Consider the following 13,752-nt stretch of genomic DNA (forward strand, 5'->3'; position numbering starts at 1 on the left):
CTCTTAATATGCCGTTTTTATCTAAAAATGGACTAAGAGATCCAGATTTCTGTATTGTTTTACAGCTTTCTGTCCTTAATACTCTTATATCCTTAAAAATTCTTCTTGCTGACATATAAGGATGCATGCTTCAATGCATTGTCTAATTCTTCAGCTGTTACATATTTTGGGAATTTGTTTATCCTTATCTGTCCGAAACGTTTACAAAGTGACACACTCTCTGTAGTCTTGTCACTGTAGAAAAAGTAAATATTTGTGAAAAGTTATTCTCTATCTGTGTTGTAAATATTATCTGGTCTTTGTTCTATTTCTCCTTCTTTCAAATCTGGTATTAATATGTTTTATAATTTCTTTCAGCCATTATGCCCTTTCCACCGTAATGTCTCTTTCTTTAACTTAGAGGCAGTAACTCCTCGAGATGCTAGATCAGCAGGGTTCTCCTTGGATGGTACATGAAACCAATGATGACCAATTAATGAGGTTATTATCTCTCCTATTTGCCACAAATGTCTTCCATGTGCTTGGATGTTTCTGTAGCCAAGATAATACAACGTTCGAGTCAGTGTATGCATAAATGTGCTGTCTTGGTACATTCAAATGTTCCACATCTCAATAAGCATGTTAATAAGACCGCTCCACATAACTCCAAACGTGGCAACGATATAGTTTTTACGGAGCCACCTTACGAGTGAAATTAAATGAATATGGATCTTATGGTTAGAATTTGACTCTTGCTCTCTTATGCTACATAAGCATCTGAGAATCCATAAAGTTCTAGTTTTGTATCTAAACTAGTTGTATTTAATATCTCTCTACAGTAATTCAGATAAACAGTGTAATTCTTGAACTTGAGCCAATTATATGCCAAGTCACTAGGCACTTCTTGGTCCCAGGTTACACCAGTAAGCCATAGCTTCTGCAAAAAAATCTTACCAATGATGATAATGCCATCCCATTATTAATTTGGCTACATCTCGTGCAATAGATTTTTGTTGGAGATGATATATCTGGAATATTACTGAATACTGAAACTCATCTTTTGTTCTGTCCCATACTATTCCTAATGTTTTAATTGTACCTTCCAGTTGAAACTCTAACTCAGTATTCATCATCTGCTTTTCTCATATAACAAAAGTCTGTATCAAGTATTCCATTGTAACTGAAACTTGCCAGCAGCCATTAATCCATTCATCTCATTAAATCTTTTAGCGGTTTCTATTGTATCTGCACCTGATAATAAGTCGTCCATATAAAAATCTGTAGTTGTATTTTTCGGATACTTATTCGTATGTGTTTCAAGTTGATGCAGAGTTTTTGTCGCTAAATAAGGAGACTGGCAGTACCGAAAGTGACTCTAGTCATTCTATAATGTTTAACGTCTTCAGTAGAATTGTTTTCCAAAAGAGACGTTGATAATTTGAATCGTCAACTTTAATTTGCAAATACATTTTTGTAATGTCGGCCACTAAACAGATCTTGTGGTATCGCCATCGTAGAATGAATCGTAAATCTGGTTGAAGACGAGGACCAACCATGAGACTATCATTGAGTGAATTTTCCGTTTTTGTATTTACACGAAGCATCCATTACAACTCTCACTGTCGTCTTTTTCGGATTAATCACGGCATGATGAGGTATATAAACAGCTGTTGGTATCTGTCGATCATGTTCCTCAACTATCTCTTCCATGAAATCTAAATTTATACTCCTTCATGACATGACTGTATTGTTTCATTAAATCAGAATCTTTTTCAAATCTCTTCTCCAATTGTATCAGTCGTCCTTCAGCTATATCTCTCGATGATCCATATTGACAAGGTATATTTCTTTAAATGTAGGCGTACTATAAATCTACCACTTTTATCTCTAGTATAAGTCTCTATACATTTTCTCACATCGACTCTCCTCTTCAGTAAGAATCTTCTCATGTTTAGAATCAGATTCCATCTCCCAAAATTTTTGTAGTAAATTATCCTCAATTGTTAGATGCATAATTGATTTTGTAGCTTTGTATAGTCTTTTGTGCAACCGGCCTAACAAAATCCACCCGAGGTATGTATTTTGCGCTATAATGGTACCACGGGGGCCTTTTCTTAATCCTTCTTTCAGGATCTATGTTTTTCTGCACTCAACAGGATATCAACCTTCCCAGGTGTGTCAAAGTATGGATCTTAAATCCAAGTTGTGCAGAAAGTTCTGTTCGCGTATTCGTTGAGCAGGTAGTGCCCGAGTAATCGACTTCAAAACAAACGCCTGTACTGGTACAGTGAAGTTTGAATCATATCTCGATTGTGCAACGAATGTAACCATGCTAGTGGATGTGAGACTTGCTTTGTCATTGTCGCCCAGTCCATTAATTGTGCATCTGACTGTAGTTTTCTTTAATTAGGAACTGTGCAGCGGACTCCGTTATAAATGAACCTTCGGATCCCGGGTCTATCAGAGCACGCAAAGAATATGTAGTCCCATTTGTTGTATGAATTTTAACCAATGCTGTGGCCAACAGCACATTTTTGGTCATTTCCTGGTCCGCGTAATGGGCCGCTACATTGTGTTCGACTGGTGTTGTAGCTACTTCAGGTTGTCTATTATCTCGTATGTGTGAACTTCCTCCTGCATCTGGAGAAAGATGATCAGGTGTTTCCTTCGGGGTGAATAAGTGAATGGTGTTTCTTACCACACCTCCGACATGTAGACCTTTGTTTGCATTTGTCAACGGTATGATACGGAATCAAACAGTTGTAGCATAATCTGTTCTGTTCCACGAAGCGTTTGCGATCAGTATATGTAAGGTGGGCAAATTCTTTGCATTGATATATAAAGTGATTCCCGTGACAATATTTACAACTAGTTTTGAATGTCGTGTGAAAGGTGTTCTGCCTTGTACTAGGTCTGGACATGGTGGATTTTGATGTTAGGTTGGATTGCGGATTGTTTGTTCTAGCGTAATTAATTGTGTTTCTTGTTCCTTTATTTGATTTCTTTTCTTTCTTTCTTTTCTTTATTAATTAGCTAGGTTAGGTTTTGTATATATATAGTTAGGTTAGGCTAGTTAGGTTAAGATAGTATAATAGGTTAAGTTTATTATTGAATTTTTTTGTTTTTTGTTTTGTCTGCGCTGAGGTGTTTGTGGTGTATCACCGGGATTGCACGGAGGTAACTCCAGTCTGGTGTGCCCGCTCCGGGGGAAACTGGAGCAATTAGTGGAGGCGCTAGCCTCCATCCGCCCGACTTGGGTCGGGCGCGGCATCGTTTTGCCATCAAGTTATTGGCTGGTGGCAGCAATTTCTTCCCGTCCCCCGCCGAGGGGGATCAAAGTGTGTGTCCCTGTTGGAGACTTAGCGTTCTGGTCCATGTCGGACTCGGTCACGCTGGCGGACGCCGACACGGTGCGGTCGGCGAGGTCGCGGCCCGTCTCTATGGCGTTGGTCGCGGGCATCAGCGTCGTCGATCGCGCTCGACGCGCTCAATGATGGTGGAGGACGAGATGTCCGGATGCCTGGTGTCCAGCGAGGACGGACTGGCAAAAACGGCCGTGCCGAAACGGCCGCACGCGGACGGACCGGCCCTTCCGGGACGACGGGCGGGAGTGTCGGCCGTCCAAAATCCCCTGCCCGTCGTCCGGGAATGGGATTGTATCTGGCGGTGCCCGTGGGCCGTGGCACAAAGAATCCGGCAACGTCGCCGAAGTCCCGGCGGCAGGAAAAACGAGGGGACGACGGGATGTTCGTCCGACCCTCGGAGGTCCCTGCGGGAAAGGGGAAGGTCCCCCCAATGGATGACTCGCAGCCTGTGGCCGCCTTCAGGGCGGAGGCCCAGAGAAAGCTCGGGGCTGCCCTGGACACTATGCACAGGTGCGGGAACTAAAGGGGACCGACCTTGAAGGAGAGCATCAGCTCCGTGATGCTGATGGCGGAGGAACTGGACGGGAGTGCCGTCATCGACAGCGAGTTCACCGCGAGCGCCGTCAAACGGCGAATGCTGGAGGCGCAGGTGGAGGATAAGGAGAACAAGGAGCTCCGAAGCCAGCTCCAGGCCCTCCAAGCCCAAATGCGGCAACTCGCGGCGAACTCGGGGTCGCATCTGGCTGCTTCCCGCGCGCCGCAGGGGTCTCCGAGGGTAAGGGCACCAGGCCCGACCCCCGAACCGGTTTAGTCGGGGCCTTCAGGGCGGATATTGAGGGCGACCGGGGAAAATTGATGCCCGTATCGGTGCCCAAATTGAGAAGGGCATCCGTGAAATCAAGGCTGCCCTGGGCATCAGCTCCCCGGCGTCAACAATCCGCCCTGAATACCGCCCGCCGCTACAAAGCGATGGGCGGTACGATGGCCCGCATCCCTGGCGCGGGGGTCCGGGGTTTAGGGATGCCCCCCATCTGCGCGGGGCACAAGGCGCAGACTTCTGCCTATTGGGTGGTTGCTAGCCGGCAAACATCCGGCAGCCAACAGCCGGGGCCGTCGGGCGCAGGGCGCGCGCAGGATGGCTGGACTACAGTGGTGAGACGGGGCGACAAAAACCGCAGCGTCCCTGAGAGGCAGACCCAGAGTACAAAGTTCAGAGGACTTCCCTCTCAGGGGAAGAAGGGCAAACCGGCCCCGCCGTCACCATCCAAACTGCGCGCACCGCGCTTTTTAGTCGTGTCGCTCTGCCCGGAAGCGGAGGCTGCGGGTATGACCTACTCGAAGGTCCTCAAGGAGGCGAAGGAGAAGATCTGTGTGTCCTTGGGTATTGGAAGTCTGCGCTTCAAGATAATGGGGCCCGGATCTTAGAGATCCCGGGGTCCCAGAGGAGACCAGGCTGACGCGCTCGCGTACAAACTACCAACGTCTTCCCGGACGGTACGGTTCGCGTCGCTAGGCCCACCAAAACGGCCGAGATGAGGCTGATGGGCCTGGACGACAGTTAAATGGCGGCCGCCGTGGCGCAACATGGCGATGCACGGCGGACGCCGTCAATGTCGGAGAAATTCGGCGCGGCGCATCGGGCCTGGGCACCTGCTGGGTGCGGGCCCCATTAGCCGCGGTTAAGCAGTGACGACGGCAGGGCGGTTCGTGTCGGCTGATTATCAGCCGCTGCGGAACTGTTTTGCTTGTGCCTGGAGAGCGGGCACGTGGTGGCGATGCTCGCACGATAGGACCTGGCTTGTGTTATTGGGGTTCCCGGCCATAAAATGTTCGGCGACCCCACAGTTGGTTTGCGCAGCGGCGGGTCGCCCAGCCGACCACCGGGTGGGGTCACGTCCCGGTCCAAAAGACTGAGGGGATCCGCACTGTCGTTACAAATGTCGCCGGGGAGAGGCTGATTGGACAACGGTCAATAATGGCAGTCCATCGCTGGCTGGTCGGATCTCAACCACTGCGCGCGCGCCCAAGATCTGCTTCTGCAGAGCGTGGCGCAGTTGACCTTGCAGTGGTCGCCGAACCATATCGTGTCCCACGAAGTGACCATTAATCGGCGTGTGTGGCCATTGTCGGCGCGTGCGTCGCGACCACATCGTCAGCCGCCTATTCGGCGGAGCGGGGTGTATGTGAGTTGGGGGAAACCGTCGTTGTCGGGACATACTTTCTCCGAACAGGACTCTCGCCGAGTTCGAGCAGTTCATGGACGGGCTGGGGGCCGCTTGGGCTATACTCGGCCCGTCCAATGATGGTGATGGGGACTTCAATGCCAAATCCACGGCATGGGGCTCCCCCATCACCGACTCTCGAGGCAGGGTATGGAAGACTGGGCGGCCGCGGCCGGCCTGGTGGTGTTGAACCGAGGGTCGGCCGCCACGTGCGTGAGACAGCAGGGGAGTCGCATGTCGACGTATCCCTCTGCAGTCCAGCGATCGCACAGAGGGTGCGGAGCTGGCAGGTGTTGGATGAGGTGGAGACGCTATCCGATCATCGTTACATTCGGATAGACGTTCTCCCCTCACCCGTAGCTCCGCACCCCGGTCGCCAGGAGAGGAATGTCCCACAACTCCCCAGATGGGTGTTGAAACGTCTGAATAAAGACGTGCTGATGGAGGCTTCCATCGTCCAGGCCTGGGTTCCCATACCGGAGGGGCCTGTGGAGGTCGACGCAGAGGTGGGCTGGTTCGGTGAGGCTCTGTCGCACATTTGCGACGCGGCGATCGAGCCGGCCCTCGACCTCCTAGGCGTCTGGTGTACTGGTGGTCGGAGGAGATAGCGGCGTTGAGGGAGGAGTGCTCCGCCGCCCGCCGCCGGTACACCAGGCACCGCCGACTCCGGGGGGGCCGCGACGCCGACGAGGAAGCACAGCTGTACGAGCAGTACAAAGAGAGGAAGAAAGCTCTGCAGCTGTCCATCAGCAGGGCCAAGGACTGCCAGGGAAGAACTGCTGGAGACCCTTGACAGGGATCCATGGGGGCGTCCTTATAGGTTCGTCAGGGGCAAATACGCCCCTGGGCGCCCCCGTGGCAGAGGGTCTCCAGCCGCAGGCTGGGGGAGGTGTTGGAGGAGCTGTTCCCGAGACAGCCTCCTTCACACCTCCTCCGATGATGCCGCGTGGCAGTATATAGCGGCGTCAGCGCTGCTGCGGTTCCCATGCCATCACCGTGGATATCGCCGCGGCCGTGGATAAACTCCGGGGCAAGAATGTCGCCCCGGGTCCGGATGGTATCCACGGCCGCGTCCTGGCCTTGGCCCTAAACACCCTAGGGGACCGACTCCGGCGCTTGTTCAATGCGTGTCTGGAGTCGGGACGGTTTCCCAATCAGTGGAAAGCGGGTAGAGTGGTCCTGCTCCGCAAAGCGGAGCACCCCGCAGGTTCGGTGGTTCCCTCGGCGTTCCGCCCCATAGTGCTGTTGGACGAGATCGGCAAGCTCTTCGAGAGAATCTTGGCGGGCCGACTCGTCCAAACTGTCTCAGGTCCCGATCTCAGCCCGAAGCAGTTCGGGTTCCGAGAGGGGCGCTCGACGATAGACGCGATCTCGCGTGTGCGCTCCTCTCGGAAGAGGTGTGTGGTGGGGTGTTGTTGGCGGTCTCTCTAGACATTAAGAACGCCTTCAACACCCTGCCCTTTGCGACTATTAGGGAGGCGCTGCAGTACCATCACGCGCCTCCCTACATTCGGGACGTGATCGGGGCCTATCTCGAAGACAGGTCTGTGCTCTGCACGGGGCGGAACAGCGTTGTAGTGTCGAGGGAAATGCAACGCGGTGTTCCACAGGGATCGGGTCTGGGCCCGATCCTGTGGAACATCGGGTATGATTGGAACCTGCGGGGCGCCCTTTTAACGGGCACTGACCTCGTGTGTTACGCGGATGACACCTTGGTCACTGCCCGGGGGCGGGACCTACGGGAGGCTACCCGCTTTGCCACGGCAAGCGTGGCGCTGGTCGTCGGCCGAATAAGGAGGCTTGGGCTCCAGGTGGCGCTGGAGAAGACCGAGGTCCTATGTTTTCATGGGCCTCGGCGCGCGCCACCTCCGGATGCCCAGCTGGTCGTCAGTGGCCAGAGGGTGGGGGTCAAGCCCTGTATTAGGTATTTGGGGCTTGTGACAGTCGTTGGAGCTTCCGCGCTCATTTCCGGAACCTGGTCCCTTGGCAACAAATTTTATGCCAAACGTGAGGGGCCCGGGAGAAGGTTCCCGCCGCTTATACCTCGGTGTGGTGCGGTCCATATTTTTTATGGGGGCCCTAGGTAGGGAAAATGTGGCCTGTCTTAACAGGCCACACTTTTGGCCATCAAAAGAGGCTACCGCACCATATCCGGGGAGGCGGCGGGTCTGCTGGCGGGGTCTCCTCCGTGGGACTTGGTAGCAGAGCTCCGCGCGTCATATAACTGGCGCGCGGAGCGTCGTTCCGTGGGGAGGCACCCGCTGGTCATGAGATCGAAGCGCGGAGGTCCGACTTTCGGCGGATCCTCAGGATCAGATGGAGAGAAACTGGCCAGTCCATCGGCCGGCCTGAGGACCGTCGAGGCTGTCCGTCCCATCCTCAAAAGATGGATGAATAGGAGATGGCCACTGACGTACCGCATGACACAGATACTGTCCGGGCACGGGTTTATATATATCTGTGTCATGTGGCGAGGAAGGAGCCGACGACCGGCTGCCACGAGTGCGGAGGTGTGGAGGACACGGCGCAACACACGCTGGACGAATGTCCAGCGTTCGAGAGTGAGCGCCGTGTCCTCACACGAATAGTGGGGGACGATCTCTCGCTGCCGAATTTAGTTCGGAGGATGATCAGTAGCGAGAGATCGTGGCTGGCGGTGAGCTCCTTCTGCGAGGAAGTTATCTCGCGGAAGGAGGCGGCGGAAAGGGAGCGGGAGTCGATCGTCCCGCTTCCCTCCGCCGCAGAAACACTAGCCTAGAGGTGGGGGCGTACCCAAATATTATCCCCCACTGGGGCCGGGGTGACTGCCTTGGAGGCAGTCCCCCAATTTAAAGGCCCCGGAGGTGTGCGCGTGTACCCACACGCCTCCAATATAGGGTTAAATAGGTCGCCCTAACCACAAAACGAGATGGGGCCTGCCCTACAACATCTACAGGGCGGGCCGTCGCCGTCGGAGCTGGGGTAGAATGCACTTGCGAATCCCCTGGCTCCGGCATAGGCGCTCGTAGGTACACCGTGTGGTTTTTTAGTGGGTACAAGTCCCACACACCACCTCGCCATCCCTCCGGCGGGGTGACGGTCTTTTGAAGATTTTTCCACACGTTAAAAAAAAAAAAAAAAAAAAGGTCTGGACATGGTCTTTGTGGATTCCAACATCTCAAGAGTGCGAAAACGTGACTCAAGGTAGCTGCATAATTGTTTAAATGTCGGCAAGCTATTACCGTCGTCTTCTAGACTGATTTGTTGTTCCCATAAACGGATAGATTCTGGATCTAATTTAGTGACAGTTAGGTGAACTAGAATTGCATCCCAACTCAAGGTGTATACTCCAATATTGTTCAATGCACTTAGACATTCATTTGTTGTGTCAAGCAGGTTTTTAATAGTTCCTGCTGATTCTGTAGATAGCGACTTTTGTGATATATATATTTAGAATAGATGTGACGATAAATCGTTTATTATTATATCGCTTTTGTAATATCACCCACGCATCTTCATAATTAGCTTCACTTATGGGTATGTGTTTTAATAATGTTGCTGCTTCTCCACTCAGACTAGACTTAAGATAATGTAGTTTTTGTACGTCCATAAGTGCTGAATTTCGATGAATAAGCGACACAAATAAATCATGAAATGGTATCCACTCGGAATATTTTCCTGTAAATACGGGAATATTAATATGGGGTAATTTTAATTCCGGAGTCATAGCTGTAGGTGCTTTCGACTGAGACAACGTGGTCTGATTACTATCTGAAGTCGGATTAGGTGAACAAAATGTCTTAAGAATCTCCTTCATCTCACATTTAGCAGCAGTAAAAATATCTTCAGTTAAATCATAAATTTCATTCTTTATGTAATCTGATTCATGTATATTAATCTCAGTGGTTATCATTAATATTTGATGATTTTGTTTAAAGTTGTTCCATAAATCTTCTAACAATTCTAATTTTACTTGAGCGTATGTTTCCGTCAGTCTAGCTTTAGGTGTTTTCTTAAAGTTTTTTAAAGCCTTGTCTAATTGTTTATGTAATTCCATTTGTGTTTTAATTAAATTCGCCATGTTAAATTATCACAAAATAAAGTCCAAATAAAGTATTCACAGAAACAATTTACTAATCAGAGAAAACACAAAATGTCATTTAAACAGTATATTTTAAAGTCCTTGCAATGCAACACGAATTATTCTAAGTCTCTGACAGATGCATATGGTTACAAGTTAATAAAATATTGCTAATATTTCAAAGTTCCAAAACACTCAAATTTCTAAAGTTATTAGGAGTATCAAATTTTTCTATTTGATTAGAAGAAATTATTCAATGTTTTTAGGAGTATTCAAATTGCAAGTTTTTAGGATTATTAAATTTTAAAGTTTTTAGGAATGTCTACTAAATGTTTCACTACAAAGTTACTTTTAATCACTTTTAATTCACTAAGTTCCACTTTTAATTATTTTGTACTCACTGTTCTTTAAAGTCCAAAGTCCTTTGTCACTTTCACATTTTCTTCACTTATCCACTTTTGTCACTTTTACTTTTTCTTCACTTATCCACTTTTCTTCACTTTACCTTTTCACTGTCTAAACACTACGACGCGATATACTAAGCGAACGCGATTTTTTTTAGAATCCGGCTCGAAGGACCAAATGAAGACGTCCGCGCCGCGATATTCAGACAACCCAAAAATATCGAAATAAAACACCATATACGAGGGAAAGAGTATAATGATATCAAAAAATGGTGTTATAAAATACTGAATAATAAAATTTTACAATTGTGTATATCAATCGATGAAAACGAAATAATATCGAGTTTCAGAAATCTAACAGCGCCATCTAGTATTCATTTCGGAACTAAATTACGTAAACAACATTTGCATTCTACAGATAATCATTGTGAAATATATAACCTATTTGCTACATTATTTTTATACTAACAATACTATTTAATTATACAGATACTACATTTATAATCAATACATACTAGATATAGTGGCGCCCTCAACAAGGACTATCCAGTTTAAAAACAGAACGCAGTGATAGTGTTGCAATAGTTATATTAATATGTAGTAAAATTCAAGTAATTAATATAATCAGGTTTTTAATAATCAGTATTTGATACAATTATACTGTTGAAAATCGAGTGACGCGCTTATTTTAAAAACCCAGGACACTTCAAAAACTAGGACATGTCCTGGGAAAACAGGACGGTTGGTAATATTAGCGGTAGCTCAATGCCATGTTCACGTAATATGTTGTGAATATTGGTTGCCGTCGGCATCGTCACCACCCGTTATTGTATGCGGCGCGGATGGGACGTAATTAAACCGCAGCGCTCCACTGTGCCTGTGTCTGATGCAGAGACTGACGTGTACCAATAAAACAGGAGCGGGCTGTTTGCGGCCGACATCACTGTTTGAATGGAAAACGTAGCGCCCGCGGTACACGATCACGTGACACACGCGCCGTGACGAAAGAATATATACACACAACATACAAATATATATAACTTGCGCTGCTCATTGCCAGACACTTAATACTGTTACGAACAATATATGAAAATATTGAGTTTTATAAATTAACGAATTTGATATGACATTTTTTACACCTTTGTTACCTGCCAAAGGAACCTAGATCGTGATCCAGGTTTCATGTGTTGGGATCGTTCTTACCTGTGTTGGGGACACACAAGAACTTTCACATTTGCTAATAAGTCGTATGTCTGGCCGTTGTGGGCTCTTTGGCTAAAAGTACCGTCAATGAAAAACTAACGAAGTACACAAATCTAGCAATAGAATTAAAAAAACAATGAAAAGCACACCATCCATATAGTACCCATAGTTCTGTCATCCACAGGAAATATTTATTTAATTCAGGCTACGTGGCCCATATTATAAATACTTTATAGACTAACATACATAAGAAATAATAATAAAATGTGTAATTAAAATTGTCTCTATGGTCACGGCACTGACGACGGCAATCTGCCACGGTAGCGCCGATACACCACACTCTTCAGCCAGTAGTCCTCCTTCATGAAGGTGGGCAGCATGTTGGTGGGGACCAGGGCCACGAACGCTTTGAAGCTCGCGTTGTGACTCGACTCCAGCTGCGTCACCCTCAATGTCAGGTTACTTTTGGTCCGGATGTAGTCAATAATGTCCTGTTCCTTGGTAGCGTAGTGTAGGCGGGAAAAAAGAAAAAGAGAGATATATAAAAAGAGAGATATATAAAACATATATAAAAGAATAATAATATTAAGCTGTATCTAATACACACAACTTACAAATTACCTCAGATAAAGTTTGAAAGTACCAGGATCTTGCAATAGAGGTAAAAACACAATGTCGAGCCGAAACTGTACATACTGTACCTATTGTACTTTCTACTACGGGTATTGTACACAAAACACTTGAAAATAGTCTGCAAACACTAAGTATTTACCCTAGCAAAACATACCTCTTACAAAAAGCCACAATACTAAATACCTGTCGCATAACTCGAAAATTCTTGACCTCCTCAATAATAACATCACACAGCACAACCTCTCCCAAACTTGGCTAAGGCCCGTGTGGGTACTGCCTTCTTTTAAATTTATAAAAGAAAAAAAGAAAAGATAAATAGAATAATAATCTTTATTTACTGTTTATAAGGGAACTTACAATATTAAAAAAAAACAAAAATATATATTTATACAATCTAGTCCTTGTGAGAGTCTGGAGTCTGCACTCTCAAGTCGAAATCTGTGCTACAGATCACCAGGCTCTCTGCGAGGACTTACTGTGCTAGAATAGAATAGAAAATCATTTATTCAAATCAACTTAATGTAAGCAGTTTTGAATAGTCATAACATTTTTTTAATCTAACGCTCATTCGAAAAGCTCTTTTAAAAAATCCTTCACATTTTACAAGTCGAAACGTGTGAATACAAACTTCCAACAAGCACTAATTTATTTCAAATATTAATACACTCTCTGATTAAATCAGTCGTAGTGATAAGAGCAGACCAGTCCCAACAAGCAGAACTCGTTCACGAGTATGACGTATGAGCCAGTCATCATTGCACTCGACCATATTTTAGGGTAATGACCCGGCCCACCACGCCGCCACATGTCTGGTCATTTTAGAAAAATGACTACTCATTCCACACGACCACGTCACAGCTACAAAAATTACTATATATAGTTACAGTATTCACACTTTACATGAGGATGCAGTGTGTCAATACAAAAGCCGCTACGCTATCATATATCAAGAAAGCAGTATGAAAAAGAAATTATAAACTTATTCTTGCTATTTAAGAAATCATCTTAAAAAATATTAATAAATCTTTTTGAGGTAAAGTTGAACAATTTGTCGCTATGTATGGTGGCTAGCATTATTGTCTATACATATAAATAAAATTGGAGTGTCTGTTTGTAATATTGAAATAATCGTTTTTTACTACATGCAAATGAATATGAATGGTACATATACCTAACATATTACGTGAACGTAGCCTATATAGGTATAACATTTTTTATAATTTTTGTCTTCTGTATAATCTGTCGGTCTGTTTGTTTCGGCTAATCTCTGATGATGGCTGGACCGATTCTTACGGGACATTTTTTGACAGGTAGCTGATAAATAAGGAGTAACTTAGGCTACTTTTATTTTAGAAAAATAAAGTACAATTCCATGCTGACGAAGTCGCGGGTACAGCTAGTAGTATATATATTTACATTAGTACTATAGTAGGGTAGTGTGTCGACTATGAACCGTCATTAACCGTCTTTTTCCACTCTAATTCACGCTATTTAAAAAAGAATCACTTTGAAACAAAACTTTCTGTCGACATTTTACACACGCCGGCCGAGCACGGTCCCTTTCCCGAATGTTTCTCGGCACACGAAACTGCCGACTAAAGTTTCTCGAGTCGCTGGAATAACTTAACATCAGTTTTTATTGCACACATACATATTGTTACGACCTTATTGTGTTAAAAGAACGGATCGTTTTATAGCGCGCCGTGCAGCGCGGCGACATCAAAGCTCGATGACAAATATCTGTTCCTCGCTTTATTTCCCTTCTATATATCGCTTCGGTTATTGCTAAGAAATATTATTGTGTACCTTTTCTGTAGCGGATATAATTTATTCTGGATGTTTTATGTTTCCAGCTCGTTGGATCCTCCTTCAGGCTCCATTTACGT

General features: G+C 46.3%; 1 protein-coding gene across 1 annotated transcript; it reads right to left on the bottom strand.

The window, feature by feature from the left end:
- Positions 1-5,013: 5,013 nt before the first annotated feature.
- On the bottom strand, positions 5,014-10,063 carry LOC131843203 (uncharacterized). Its single transcript, XM_059191817.1, has 3 exons — positions 10,028-10,063; positions 9,012-9,678; positions 5,014-5,298 (listed from the first exon to the last, which is right to left on the bottom strand). Exons 2-3 carry the CDS (start codon positions 9,624-9,626, stop codon positions 5,014-5,016), a joined length of 900 nt encoding a protein of 299 aa, XP_059047800.1. The 5' UTR covers positions 9,627-9,678; positions 10,028-10,063.
- Between the last annotated feature and the right edge of the window lie 3,689 nt (positions 10,064-13,752).

The sequence above is a fragment of the Achroia grisella genome, unplaced genomic scaffold (genome assembly GCF_030625045.1).
Source record: "Achroia grisella isolate CSIRO2021 unplaced genomic scaffold, CSIRO_AGI_Agris_v1 utg2870, whole genome shotgun sequence".
Classification (NCBI taxonomy): Eukaryota; Metazoa; Arthropoda; class Insecta; order Lepidoptera; family Pyralidae; genus Achroia; species Achroia grisella.